The sequence below is a fragment of the Eptesicus fuscus genome, chromosome 18 (genome assembly GCF_027574615.1).
Source record: "Eptesicus fuscus isolate TK198812 chromosome 18, DD_ASM_mEF_20220401, whole genome shotgun sequence".
In the NCBI taxonomy this organism is placed as follows: domain Eukaryota; kingdom Metazoa; phylum Chordata; class Mammalia; order Chiroptera; family Vespertilionidae; genus Eptesicus; species Eptesicus fuscus.
Genome location: NC_072490.1, coordinates 54,135,978 through 54,150,690, shown reverse-complemented (window position 1 = coordinate 54,150,690; position 14,713 = coordinate 54,135,978). Strand labels below are relative to the sequence as shown.

Below are 14,713 nucleotides of genomic sequence, written 5' to 3'. Positions count from 1 at the left end.
CACCCCCAAGGCTTTTATTAGTATAGATATGACCCTGCACAGAAAAATTTACTAACCCTGCTTTACAATAAGAGCTTGACGATTGAATCATTAGGACCAGACACCAAGATTTCCTTTCTTTGAATAGTGGAAGGAATACTTATCTTGTCCTTAAGTTGCCCGGAAATTAAAATGAGATAATGACATAGAAAAGTATAAAAGCACCATATAAAGACAACTGTCTTTTTAATGAAGTGGCAAAATGAAAAACACTTTTTATTCTCCCCTTCCTTCCTTTACAGCTTTTATTTAAACTTTGAAATTTATAAAAATTTCACTCCAATTTTCATTTCTTTACATTCAACATTATGTTGTATTGGTTTCAGGTTTTATATTAGTTACAGAATAGTGGTTAGACAATCATATACTTTACAAAGTGTTCCCCGATATTTCTAGTACCCACCTGGCATCATACCATCATTACAACACTACTGACTATATTCCCTATTTAAGTGACAATGGGTTTACAGGTTCCTTTCAATCTTTCTTTTGTGTTTTTTGTCCTTCCTTTTCTTTCTCACTTCTTCCCTCATTTTCTTTATATAGTATCTCAATTGGCCATCAAAGCTCAGTGAAGGCACTGGGACACGCTTCATACATTTTACAGACCAGGAAACTGAGGCCAATTCCAGTTGGCTGTGGAACTTGACTCAGCACACAGGAAGCCCTCAGAGCCATGCTCTTTGTGCTTCCTAAGGGCAGCGGCCCAGCAAACAGAACAAACCTTCCAGTCAGGCTTCCCAGCCTCTTTCTCAAGCACCTCTTCATTGCAGATGCTCCACATTCTTTCCTCTCCCCCCATTCTTTACTGCCCCCCCTTCTCCGAAGCAGGTGGAAGGCTTCCCACTCACTGCCTAGGCATGCTCTGCCATGGGGCAGAGTGTAGCGAGCTTGCTTTTGGGTGAAGGCAGGAGCAGTAATCACTGCCTCTGAAGTGTGAAGGCCGCCTGAGCGAGGCCCATTAGCACTGGGAGCTTCTCTGAATCACGTCAGTCAGTCCAGTACCCTGCAGTGCAGCACCCCTCCACTGAGGTGGCACCACCCCTCAACCCCCGCCTCAGGGGTGAGGGTCCTTGCCCCTCTGCCAGGAGTCCTTCCATGCCCCTTGATCCCTGGCTGAGCCCACCCACGTCTTGGGGGCACTGCAGAACCTCTGTCTCTCTGCAGATGAGGCAGATCCCTGCCCTAGGTCTCCGCAAAGCTATGAATCTGTGGCCAGAGGCCTGGTCTGGGTCTCAGCAACCACATGCCTGCAATGTTCCCAGGGACCCTGGGAGCGGCTGGGCGAGTCCTGCCTCACCTCCCCGGGGTGCCGATCTCCCCAAGGACCCCTGGGAGCAGCTGGCTGGGCCCGGACACACCCCCCCAGGTTGGCGATCTCCCCAGGGACCCCCGGGAGCGGCTGGGCGAGTCCTGCCACGCCCCCCCAGGGTTGCGATCGCCTCCGGGACCCCCAGGAAGCGCCTGGCTGGGCCCGGCCACGCCCCCCCAGGGAGGTGATCGCCCCCGGGACCCCCAGGGAGCGCCTGGCTGGGCCCAGCCACGCCCCCCCAGGGTGGCGATCGCCCCCGGGACCCCCGGGGAGCCCCTGGCTGGGCCTGGCCACGCTCCCCCAGGGTGGCGATCGCCCCCGGTACCCCCGGGAAGCGCCTGGCTGGGCCTGGCCACGCCCCCCCCAAAGGGTGGCGATCGCCCCCGGGACCCCCAAGAGCACCTGGCAGGGCCCTTCCACGCCCCCCCAGGATGGCGATCGCCCCCGGGACCCCCAGGAAGCGCCTGGCTGGGCCCGGCCTCGCCCCCCGAAGGGTGGCGATCGCCCCCGGGACCCCCAAGAGCGCCTGGCAGGGCCCGTCCACGCCCCGCCAGGGTGGCTATCGCCCCCGGGACCCCCAGGAGCGCCTGGCTAGGCCCGGCCACGCCCCTCAAGGTGGCGATCGCCCCCAGGAGCGCCTGGCTGGGCCCGGCCACGCCCCCCCAGGGTGGCGATCGCCCCCGGGAGCGCGTGGCTGGGCCCGGCCACACCCCCCAGGGTGGCGATCGCCCCCGGGACCCCCGGAACTAAGAGGATTGGGCGCCGCCATCTTGGTCTTCTCAACTGCCGGATAGGCCACCCGGAGTCCCACCCCCAGCCTCTCGCAGGCCCAATCATGGGCATAGCGGAGGTGCGGTCAATTTGCATGTTTCTCTATTATAAGGTAGGATTTTCTAGTTTTTGAAAGAGTAATGTACTTTAGTTTGTAATGTTTTGGCTTTTATCTGAGGGCTTGCTGAAAGTCCGGAGTCGCACAGGGCTAAGTTTCAGGCAGTGGCAGCATAGAAGAGCTTTGGGTTAAAATTGTCACTCCCATCACTCGTCCCTTCAGCGTCAGACCCAGGCTCCAAGCATCGTCCTGGCTCTTCGGGGGGTGCGTGGTCTCCCCAGGAGGATTTACGTCCGTCCGACGTGGAGCAGCCACAGCACATTCCCAGGACAGACAGGTGCCAGGTCATTTCCCTGAGCTCACACAACATCACTGCTGTAAAAATTACATACTAGAACGATTAGTTGTTTTCAGAAAGCTGCATATGCTCATGGTAAAAAGACATCCCTTCAGAAACTAGTGCTTTGCCTGTCATTGACCGACTAGGAGTGCTTCCCTCAGGATTTTGGTTTAGAGGCGGTAGGTAGAAACCACTGAATGGTGGCAGGCCTGGCGGGCCCCCTGCAGGCCAGGCATCGGGGTGTACACAGTAACATTTGTTGTTTAGTTTTAGTGAAAACCCAGTTTTAAGAGACTTTAGATTCCTGTTGGTCTATTTAGATATTTTGTACTAAGGCTACTCTTAATACGTTCTCAGAAACAATCATGTGTGTCTTGATTGGGCTTTGCGTCATACAGACACATGCATTTGTCAAAACCTGTCGAAGGGTGCACTGCAGATCTGTGCCATCACCGTATGTAAATTTTGTCTCTCCCCAAAAAGGGACTGAAACCAACTTCCGAGCGTTAGTTACTGAAGCGTATGCTGGAGCATTGAGGGTGATGGCACTGCTGTCTACAACTTCCTTTGCAAAGCGTGGAAACAACAGACGACTGATGAGGGCCAGATGTGGTGGAGCGGACACAGGGAGGGTTGGCAGTGGGCAGACCTGGGTGCTGTGTGGGTGTTTACTTGTGGGTCAGCTTTTCCAGGGGACTGGAAATGTTCAGAATAAAATGTTGGGGGGAAACGCAGTCATGAGGCTGTATGTGAAGGGGTTAGAGCTCAGTCTCTAGAAGTTTCTTGCTAGCTTAAGCATCCAGACTCGTCTTCTGGCTAGCTGTGTGTTGGGAAGACTCAGCCTCGCCTGGGTTATCTGTTCAATGTGGATAAAGACTAGACTTAGCACAAATCTTATTCCAGAGAAAGCTCCTAGCACACACTGATCGTGATTTTACAGTGCAAAGGAGGTGATGTTTGTGAATGCGCGCCCATATGCTGAGGGCCTACTGTGTGCCCGCAGTGTCATTGGTCATTTTCAGGAGCAGGAGGTGACTGCACGCTGCATCACTCTGCACCGCGTGTGCCCTCAGGAGAAGCTCTCACGTGGGAGATGGCGGAGGGGCGTGACGCATGAAGCTACAGTGGCCGCGTTGACTTGGCCAGAACCCCGCCCTGGCTCCGTGGGTGCCCCTGGGCCGGGTGTCTCCTCTGAACTGGAAGGGCCTTCAGAGGGGGTGGCATCGGCTTTGTTAGTTCACAGTGTTTTAGTCCAGGCTCATGCCTTTGATCCTCAGAATGGCTCCCTTTGTGACCGGCTCGGCCGTCTCCTCTTCTGGGGTGATTCTGTTTTCTGCTTTATGGACAAGTTTCCTGGGGAATTCTTCTAGGGCAGCAAGATTCCCCGCCCCGCAGCCTAATCATGTTTGTGCATCACAGCAGCCTGTTCACTGCACTGGAGGCAACGAGAAGGGGTCAGGACCTGGGAAAGGCTGCCCGGGGTGACACCAGCCCCAGGGGAGGGGAGGGCATTCGTAGTCAGTAGTCTGCGGAGGTGCTGGCTACTTCTCAGGTCTGACATGCTGCTGGAAACGGAGGTGGAGAAGAGAGTGAAAACTGTGGTGTTGCAGGAGAGTGGGATATAGAACAAATATTGCTGCATTTTGGGGGAGAGCGTGCCGTCATGGGTCGGAGTAGACTTACATGCTGGCTTCCCAGCTGCAATGATGAAATGTAACCTTGACCGGTGTCTGTTCCCAGCCCCATCTGCCTGGAAACCCACGGCTCTTTGAGGCTGATCAAGTTCTCTTCTCTTTGTGGCTCCTCTGTCCTTTTTGCTGCTCTGCTTGCCTCCACACTTTCCCTTCTCACTGTGCGTTGTTCTAAACATTTATTCTAGCATTCGGGTTTTTCAGTAATTATCTATCTCTTTCCTCCATTGGATTGTAAGTTTCCGAAACGCAGTGACCACGACTTTTTTAATCTTTGAGTTCCCACAGAGTAGCTCCTCGGTAGATGTCTTAAAAGGGCGGGACATTGTTCTGCCGTGCTGACCTCCCAGGACAGGACAGGGCAGGGGCATGTAAGACGGCTCCACAGGCACAGCAGCCCTCACCCAATGCAGCGAGATGATCAAGGCTGACACCGAAAAGAACAGTTAAGTATTCAAGATAAACTGCTGTGGATAAATGTCTACATTTACCTTACATTGTAAACTCATTTTTATGACAACACGTGATAATTGCAACAAACATCTAAATCATTACTGAATGATGCCCAGCCTATGCTCCCCAGCCCCCCAAGATAATGTCAGTTTAGTTTTATTAATTCACTAGAGGCCCAGTGCATGATTAAATCATGCACGTGTAGGGTCCCCTAGGCCTAACCTGCCATCCAGGCCATATCCACTGCCCCGCAAAGCCTAGCACGCTCCGCGGACACTGCTAGCAGCCTGCTCCCCGCTTTTGATGGCAGGGGGTCTGCTGGTGCCAGAGTGGACACACAGCTCCCCGCTTTCGATCACGGGGGAGCTGGGTGCCTGTCCACTGGTGCATCAGGCCTTTCAGAAGCCTCTGCCGCGCCGGAGGCTTCTGAAAGGCCTGTTGCTGGAGCGGACAGGCACCCAGCTCCCCCGCTTTTGATGGTCCGCGGTGGGACGTGGGCTCGCTGCCCCAGAGGCCCCTTCTGTGCTGCAGCACAGCCATGGCACAGACGCTGAGCTTGCGCCGCCGCTGGCGACGCGAGTTCAGCGTCCCGCCGGCCCAATCAGCCACCCTGGCCACCCCGAGTCCCGCCCCCCGCGCCTCCTGGCCAATCGTGGGCATAGCGAAGGTACGGTCAATTTGCATATTTGTCTGTTATTAGGTAGGATTTAGAATTCCTTGTGACTCTATTCACAAATGAATTTATTTTTAAAAAATATTAATCATTAAGGTTTAAATGGGAGCATTTTCCCAAGTTCATATATAAAGATATACTTAATCATGGTTAATGGATATGTAGCATTATATTATTTCATTGTATTATTACAATTCGTATAAAATTTATTTTCCAATCCTGAATGTGGAAGTGCTGCTGGACATTTGATTGTGTTCAGGGTTTCACTGTTGTAATTGCATCGCAGTGAAAACCTCATTTCTGTACGTGGATTGCTCTGCCAGGAGGTTCTGTGAGCTCTGGGCCGACCGTCCTCCTGACTGTCTCATCACAGTCTAGGCCAGTGATGGCGAACCTATGACACGTGTGTCAGCACTGACACGCGTAGCCATTTCTGATGACACATGACCGCATGCCGAGGATGAAACATTTGCTGCTTCTGAGGATGAAACATTTGCGACTAGAGTCTTGGAGTTAGTTTTTTCCTCAAAGTGACACACTACCCGAGTTATGCTCAGTTTTTTGGCGAAGTTTGACACACCAAGCTCAAAAGGTTGCCCATCACTGGTCTAGGTGCTTCCTAGCCATCCTATGCCTCTCAGGAGCACGGAACGGGCACCCAGTCCTGCTCCTTGATTTGCACGAGGCTCCGGAGGCTGTGAGGATTTTGAATGTACCCTGCATTTGGGAAGTCAGACAGATACCGGGCCTCTGTGATGGGGGTCTCTCTAAAGAGCAGAGCTGGTTAGAGAGGTCGGGGTCCTGGAGGGTGGTGTCTGGGCTGTAGACTGAGGGGTTCTGGAGGGTGGTGTCTGGGCTGCAGGCTGAGGGGTTCTGGAGGGTGGTGTCTGGGCTGTAGGCTGAGGGGTCCTGAGGGTGGTGTCTGGGCTGTAGACTGAGGGGTCCTGGAGGGTGGTGTCTGGGCTGTAGACTGAGGGGTCCTGAGGGTGGTGTCTGGGCTGTAGACTGAGGGGTCCTGGAGGGTGGTGTCTGGGCTGTAGGCTGAGGGGTCCTGGAGGGTGGTGTCTGGGCTGTAGGCTGAGGGGTCCTGGAGGGTGGTGTCTGGGCTGCAGGCTGAGGGGTCCTGGAGGGTGGTGTCTGGGCTGTAGGCTGAGGGGTCCTGGAGGGTGGTGTCTGGGCTGTAGGCTGAGGGGTCCTGAGGGTGGTGTCTGGGCTGTAGACTGAGGGGTCCTGGAGGGTGGTGTCTGGGCTGTAGGCTGAGGGGTCCTGGAGGGTGGTGTCTGGGCTGCAGGCTGAGGGGTCCTGGAGGGTGGTGTCTGAGGGCTGAGGGGTCCTGGAGGGTGGTGTCTGGGCTGCAGGCTGAGGGGTCCTGGAGGGTGGTGTCTGGGCTGTAGGCTGAGGGGTCCTGGAGGGGGGTGTCTGGGCTGCAGGCTGAGGGGTCCTGGAGGGTGGTGTCTGGGCTGCAGGCTAAGGGGACCTGGAGGGTGGTGTCTGGGCTGCAGGCTGAGGGGTCCTGAGGGTGGTGTCTGGGCTGTAGACTGAGGGGACCTGGAGGGAGGGTGGTGTCTGGGCTGCAGGCTGAGGGGTTCTGGAGGGTGGTGTCTGGGCTGCAGGCTGAGGGGTCCTGGAGGGTGGTGTCTGGGCTGCAGGCTGAGGGGTCCTGGAGGGTGGTGTCTGGGCTGTAGACTGAGGGGTCCTGGAGGGTGGTGTCTGGGCTGTAGACTGAGGGGACCTGGAGGGTGGTGTCTGGGCTGTAGACTGAGGGGTCCTGGAGGGTGGTGTCTGGGCTGTAGGCTGAGGGGTCCTGGAGGGTGGTGTCTGGGCTGTAGACTGAGGGGTCCTGGAGGGTGGTGTCTGGGCTGCAGGCTGAGGGGTCCTGGAGGGTGGTGTCTGGGCTGCAGGCTGAGGGGTCCTGGAGGGTGGTGTCTGGGCTGCAGGCTGAGGGGTCCTGGAGGGTGGTGTCTGGGCTGCAGGCTGAGGGGTCCTGGAGGGTGGTGTCTGAGGGCTCAGGGCTCCCAGGTTTAGAGTGAGGTTGTGCCTGACTGAGCCTGTGTCCCTTGGAGAGTGTGCATCCACTGGAGTAGAGACTTGGCTGCAAAGGGAACATCTGTGTCACCAGGGCTCAGCCACCCTGCCGAGGAGCCCTTTGAAGGACCCACCCATGAGGAGCCGGAAGGTCTGCCTTGACCACGAAGGAGAGCCTAGAGGACAGGGAGAGGTGCGGTCAGTGACCTCCGGCGGCGGAATGAGGACATCACCAGGCGGTGCAGCAGGTTCCAGACTCTCCCACATGAGAACACCCCTCACCTCAGTAGGGCCAGATCGAGGAGTTGACTTAAATAAGAGAAAATAGGGAAAAGAGAAGATTTCTAATGAAGAGGGTAGGAGACCTCAGAATGCTAGTAATATGGCTGTGAAAGTGAAAGAAACATATTTAAATCTGGGGCAGCCAGGAAATACTTATTTTTCATACATTTTACATTTCCGTCATTCCTGTCAGCTCTGAAAATGAAAGCATCACGCGTTATCTTCCCATGTCAGTCCTGGCGTGACCACGCTGTACTTCCTCTTGTTCACCGCTGGCTGAGATGACAGGAGCGCCCCTTTTATGTCTCTGTTGTCATGTAGCTTCCAAACGCCAGCCACGCCAGGAGGGGCCTGCCCAGGCGAGCTGCTCAGCGTCTGCCGCCCTGTGTGAGCGTCAGCTCCGGGTCAGTCCCGGGCCATGGCCCACTCTAGTTCTGCTTGCCTAATTGAACCTTGACTGAATACCCCTTTGGTTTGAAAATCAGAAAAAAGGAAAAGAAAAGGTTTTTTAGAACTGGCTTTCTTTTATCCTTTCCCTTCAATTGTACCACAAAACCCTGTAGAAATGCATTGGTGTTCATAAATGCTTTTCATCTTTCACGACTGTTGAAGTTCCAGATGTTACACACATATTTTTATTAATGTATGTCATTCATTCTTCCTGTAATCTGTATAAAAACATAGTAGAGATTTGTTCTGGAAATTTATTTAGTAAAAACTTGTATGTGTGTGTGTTTCTTTTTGCTGAAAAATTGTCATTTTTTTCAAGTGACTTCATTTTGAAAGATTGGTGTAATGTCCTGTGTTTGCAGGCTTACAGCATTAGAAATTCTTGGATTAGCTGTAAGTACTTGAATATAAGGTCACATGGATATTGTTGCCATCAATGTTGGGATTTTCTATCCTTAACCTTTCTTATGGAAATAGATATTTTAATTTAATAGGCAAAATGTAAGATTGGTTTATTAGTATTAAACTACAGAAAGATTAAGATATTGAGCCCTTCTAGAGGTAATTTTTATCTAGCCTTAAAAATTTCATTATCAATGGAGTATTAATGATTACAAATCTAATTAGTGACACCAGTGAGAGAATCAGAAAAGTAGGTTAATTTAGGAATTTTTTATAGGAACTAAAAATTTTAAAAATTACCTTGAAAACAAAAGCATGTTTTGTGTTAAGATAATGTTATCTTCGTTATAATCAATAAACTGCTCATAGTGGCATTTTCCTATGGAATCAGTTGGCTGCCATATTTGATAGGAAATTTAAGATTTAAAACTCCAATGAAAAGCCTTATCCATAAAGGATTTCTTAATGTGAAACAGTGTCTCCCTGGACAGCTTCCTGTTTGTCACAGAACTCCTGGCGTCAAGATGAGCCTGGTTCCATCCTTGATTTATGTTCGGAAACCACTGTGTTAGGCATGAGCAATTCAAGCCGTGATGGGCAGCAGTCAGGTGGGGGCCCGGGGTCTCTCATCCCATTTCAGCCGGCACGTGGCCGAGGAGGGAGCAGTGGGTTCTCGTGTTCCGTATGTTTGACATTTTCTGACCCAGTGAGCCCATGTCAGACATGTTGAAAGTTGAAATAGTGGTTTTAGTCTCAGAGATGCCACTGGGCATTTGGAGTCACTGCAGTATTATCTCATTCCCAGTGAGGGTCACAGCTCCGGGACCCGGAGCCATTCTTCAGGAGGTCCACAGTAATGACGAAGAATTGTAAGTGGGTCCTGGGGTCATAATGAAAGTACAGACGCTAGCTTATTTTCCTTGGGAAACTGGCTCTTAGGCCTCTGCTATCATCTATGGATGGATCTTCTTTATACATGTTCATCTTTCTGTGGTAGCTTCTGAGTCTTAGTTCACCCTCCCCTTCTCCTTGCCTTACAGGAATAGGCAAATCTGAAATACATTTTAACTTTCTCGATTAAGAATGCTATCAAACCTTATGGAAGGTGAGCACCATTCTAGAAATTATACCATGCAATTTTGCTGAAAACTGGATATTCCAATTTTGCTGCAGTCAGTGAACCGTAGAAACCAGTTTCCCCAACAGTTCGGGTGTTATTGACTCGAAATCGATGGTCGTCCGTTGCCCTGTCAGTGTAGATAGCGCTGCATTTTGCATTTAGGAAAGAATTATATTTTTGAAGAGAGCAATGCTGAAGAAGACCCAGTTCGGTAATACAGGTATTTGATCCTTCACAAAACCTTTTGCTTTATGGCCCCAAACTATGTCTTGTGAACAATATTCTGCCATCTCTAAAAAGCAAAGTGAACCAGCTTTACCAAGCTTGCCAAATTAAAGGCATTTCTTACTTAGTCTCCTTAGCTTGTGCTTTCCTTAATGAATTTAATGTTTTTTCTTTTTAGGTTTAATAATGCTTCCAAGAATGTTTATTAGCCAGCATGGGACTATTGGCAGACTATAAAAATCGCTATAAAACTGTATTTTTGTAATTAAAATACAATAATTACACGTGTTGTGGTAAAAATGAGAGGAAAATGTTTGAGAAAGCATTATTCTAATGCACTAATAGAGCTAAGCGAGAACATGTATGGGGTGTTTCAGTTTCTAAATGGCTGTAAATACTGTTCTCTTAGCTGACACAGTATTTGAGGGTCTTTGCTATCTATCTGTAAGTATCATATCTAATAAAAGAGTAATATGCAAATTGACCATCACTCCAACACACAAGATGGCTGCTCCCATGTGTTCAAAGATGGCTGCCCCCATGTGAACAAAAGATGGCCGACACAAGATGGCCAGCAGGGGAGGACAGTTAGGGGTGACCGAGTCAACAGAGGAGGGCAGTTGGGGGTGACCAGGCCTGCACGGGAGGGCAGTTGGGGGAGACCAGGCCTGCAGGGGAGGGCAGTTGGGGGGGGTGCCAGACCTACAGGGGAGGGCAGTTGGGGGGGGACCAGGCCTGCAGGGGAGGGCAGTTGCAGGGACTAGACCTGCAGGGGAGGGCAGTGGGGGGGGGGGGGGACTAGACCTGCAGGGGAGGGTAGTTGTGGGTGATCAGGCCAGCAGGGGAGGGCAGTTAGGGGTAACTGGGCCAGCAGAGGAGGGCAGTTGGGGGGGACTAGGCCTGCAGGGGAGGGCAGTTGAGGGTGACTGGGCCTGCAGGGGCAATCAGGTCATCAGGGGAGCAGTTAGGCATCGATCAGGCTGGCAGGGGAGTGGTTAGGGGGTGATCAGGCTGGCAGGCAGAAATGGTTAGGGGCAGTCAGGCAGGTAGGCAGGCCAGCGGTTGGGAGCTAACAGTCCTGGATTGTGAGAGGGATGTCCCACTGCCTGTTTAGGCCCGATCCTGTTGGGCAGTTGGTCATCCCTCAAGGGGTCCCAGATTAGAGAGGGTGCAGGCTGGGCTGAGGGACACACCCTCCCCTGTGCATGAATTTCATGCACTGGACCTCTAGTATCAAATATATTTTTACGTGTCTTTTCTCCTAAAACACACATATAGTGATAGAATACGGGGTCCGGTCACACCTGGTGGAGGCCAGACATGAGCAGGGCAGCGTGCTGGAACGGCGCCAGGGAGGACGCAGTGAAATGCAGGTGCAGCGTGTTCGGGCTCCTGCTAAGCGCATAGTGAGCTAACTGCGAGGATCAGAGGCAGCCAGACCCGGACGATGCGTGTGCTCTCAGTGTACAGACAGGGGCCGCCTTCTCCACACAGAGCCGATTAGAGAGGAGGCCTGATTCCCGGGCTCTTTTTATCTTGTTATCTTAAAGCGTGCGAAGCCATCGTATGCATTCATACAAAAACGGAATTTCACCTATGGGATATTCTTTTGTCATTCTCTTTGGGACCAGGGAGGTAACATTAAAAAAAACCCAGAAATTTGTATGAGTTTTGTGATAATTCAGATCATTAAATAACATAGAAATAATGACATTAAGTGTAAATCAACCTGGTAAGTACTGAATGAGAAGACTAGTTCCTGTTCAGTTTAGACTAATTTTCAGCACGGTGAGGAAACACCCGCCTGGGTTAAAGTGCGGCATGTGCTGTCCCCCAAGATGAGAAGGACTTGCTTTGCTTTGGGCTACTGACCTGCTGGACTGTTTGCCCTTGAGGCCTGGCCGGAAGAGGTGATGGAAGTGAACTTATTTTGGCCTGGAGTGTACGTTGCAGAAGTTGAACTGGGTAGTTTCCTCTGCCTTATTCTATTTGCCTGACTGAGTATATGGCTTCACGGTGTTTGAAGTGGTTGCTTAGACTACCAAATGGGTGACATGGAGTCCTTTGACATGTGGTCGCATGCTAACATGTCATTGGAAACACTTCATTGAGACTGCAGTGCTTTCTTTGTCGTGGCGCCGAGTGCCTGAAGCTGATCTAATCACGCCTGTGTGGGGCCAGTTAACAATGCCCAATTAGACGTTCTGTCTGGCTTTCAAGTTTAGCTGCTAGAAAGCTTGGAGAGGCAAGCATTTCTTCTTCCGGATGACAAGGCAATGCAATACTCGTTATCCTTTTAAATGAATGTGAAGAGATCACAATTAAAACTTTGAGACAGCAGAAAGCGTTCTGCCATTCGATGTCATCAAAAGAAATATCTTCCTGTATACCACTCTTTTGGTTAATTGCTGAAAATAATTATAATGATAATACATATCATATTTTGGCTATTTTTCAAATGTGCCAGGTGTTGACATAAGCACCGTACCTAGTGTATTTTGTTTATTTTTTGACATCATCCTAACATATTACTATGACCATTTTACAGACGGGTATGCTGCTTTACCTCTCTGATCCTCAGAATCCTTCTCCACGAAGGAAGTTACAGGCAGAGCTGGACGCTGTGCCGCGGGGTGGTTTAACTCCAGAGTCTTGCTTACATGGCTGTTCTTTAACTCATTAGCACAAATAGGCAATACATGCTTTTTCCTGGTTTCCTTTCCTGGTGAGTTTCTGGTAATAAGTGTCATTGCAGCTTGTCTTCTAACTGTTTGATAGGAACCAATTTATTCTAAAACATGGCTGGCTGATGCTATGATGGTTCATTTCCAAGGCAGGATCCGTTGTCAGAGGGAATAGAGTGCAGCAAAGAAAGAGCTTTGTTTGCTTCTGAGAGAAGGTGAGCCCTGGTTTTCCCAGTGTAAGCAAATACAGGAGCAAGGAAGACCAGCCAGCAGAGGCAGTGAACTTGAAGAAGCTCACCGCATCAGGTGGAGTGACTGTCCTCCCCAAGGTCGGTGGCCTCCCTCTGTAGCTCCTGTTGCCTTCAGGGTAAACCTCCGCTGGCTCCCTCTGTTGGGACCTTTGCGTGCTTGCCTGTGAGTAACGTGCCACATACCAACAATTTCTTTTTTACCATCTCCGCCCCAGGGGAAATAATCCTTTTGAATCTTTACACTGTACAGAGGCAATAAGTGGACTAATTGACTGTGGCAATAGTTTTTCATTAAGCATATACGTTTTTAGGCTCTTGGGATAAAATAATCACATGTGTTGTCTCATTTAATTTTTAAAACCATCTTCATCATCATTTCACATTCAAGTAAATAAAGTCTCAGAGATGTTAAGTAACTTGGCCAACATCACACAGCTGAGTAAGGGATGACGGCCAGGTTGAAACCGGCGTCTGCAGATTCTAAACCATTGGAGCCTTAGAGAAGCTTGTGAGACTTAGTTCTCTGACTTTACACAAGTTTGAGTCCCACAGAATGCCAGCTGTGGCCCGGAGGTGGGGACTGTTCGGTTGATGAGACATATTTGATTGGGGGACGGCCTTTTCTTTTTCTTCTTGACGGTTGGGGAGGGGAGCGTTGCTGTCTGCTAAGGCCTTGCTCCGTCCCTGCTGCTTCACTCCCCCGGCTTCCCAGCCTGGCCCATAAAGGCGCCCGGGTCAATGACTCTGGTGTTGAGTGCAGGACGAAGATTCCACAACCGCTTCTCCCTGGGATGCTTTGTGACCCTGCCAACACTTTAAAATCATTGCTTGCTTTTAGTTTTAATCTGTTTCCTCCTCCCTTACCCAACCCTGTCTATATACAGAGCAACTGCTCAGAAAACTGTTGTTTCCAAGAATACAGTTATTACGTCCTCCCTTTGCATTTTGTCTGTGCACCTTTCCTTTTGTAACCCTGTCTTCCCTTTGGCATCCCAGATGACTGACAGGTCGTCAGCTTCTCTGGCTCCAGGTGGTGCCTCTGCCACGGGGAGTGTCATCACACAGTGGAATTAAAACCTCAGCCCGGGCCGAAACCGGTTTGGCTCAGTGGATAGAGCGTCGGCCTGCGGACTGAGGAGTCCCAGGTTCGATTCCAGTCAAGGGCATGTACCTTGGTTGCGGGCACATCCCCAGTGGGGGATGTGCAGGAGGCAGCTGGTCGATGTTTCTCTCTCATCGATGTTTCTGGCTCTCTATCCCTCTCCCTTCCTCTCTGTGAAAAATCAATAAAATATATTATTAAAAAAAACGAAAAACAAAACCTCAGCCCGGGTTTGGTTAGCGCCTTGACACTCACATGCCTTCCCTTCCCTTGGGATGGTCCAGTGTTAGATTAAACTGGTAGAGAAACGTAAGTGTCCTCGATAAACAGACTTTGTAGTGGCTCACTGATGTTTTTTGAAGTTCCTTATTGCCTTCATTTTCAAAGTTGGTTGGGGAGAGCTTTTACCAGTGTTGGAAGTTATATGTCATTACCACGTTCATTGTGGCTTAAAAAAATAATTTAAAATCAACTACCCACTCTGAATTTTCTTTTTCTTTTTCAGATGCAAAAGAAATTGTTTTAAAAGCCCAGATCTTGGCTGGAGGAAGAGGAAAAGGTGTCTTCAGCAGCGGTTTGAAAGGCGGCGTTCATTTAACCAAAGAGTAAGTCTGGGCATTTCATCCCCGTCTGGGCCCGCAGTTGTGGAAGGTCTTGCTGGTGATTGACAGGAGCACCGATGGGAAGGTGGGGTGCAGGGTGGGAGCTGGAGCTGGCGCATGGAGGGGACGGGGTCAGGAAGACGCTGGCAACGCCCGTTTCCTCCTGCTCCATAAAAGGGTTTTCTTCACTTGGTGCCCCTGGGCGCTGCTTCTGCCCTGGACAGTCAGGTTTC

General features: G+C 50.8%; 1 protein-coding gene across 1 annotated transcript in view; it reads left to right on the top strand.

Annotated features, from left to right (window-relative positions):
• SUCLG2 (succinate-CoA ligase GDP-forming subunit beta) overlaps positions 1–14,713 on the top strand; it is a 270,953-nt gene that overhangs the window by 120,059 nt on the left and 136,181 nt on the right. The window contains exon 3 of the mRNA XM_054729710.1: positions 14,384–14,483. Within this exon, the coding sequence (XP_054585685.1) occupies positions 14,384–14,483 (100 nt within the window). The remainder of the gene's footprint in view (positions 1–14,383; positions 14,484–14,713) is intronic.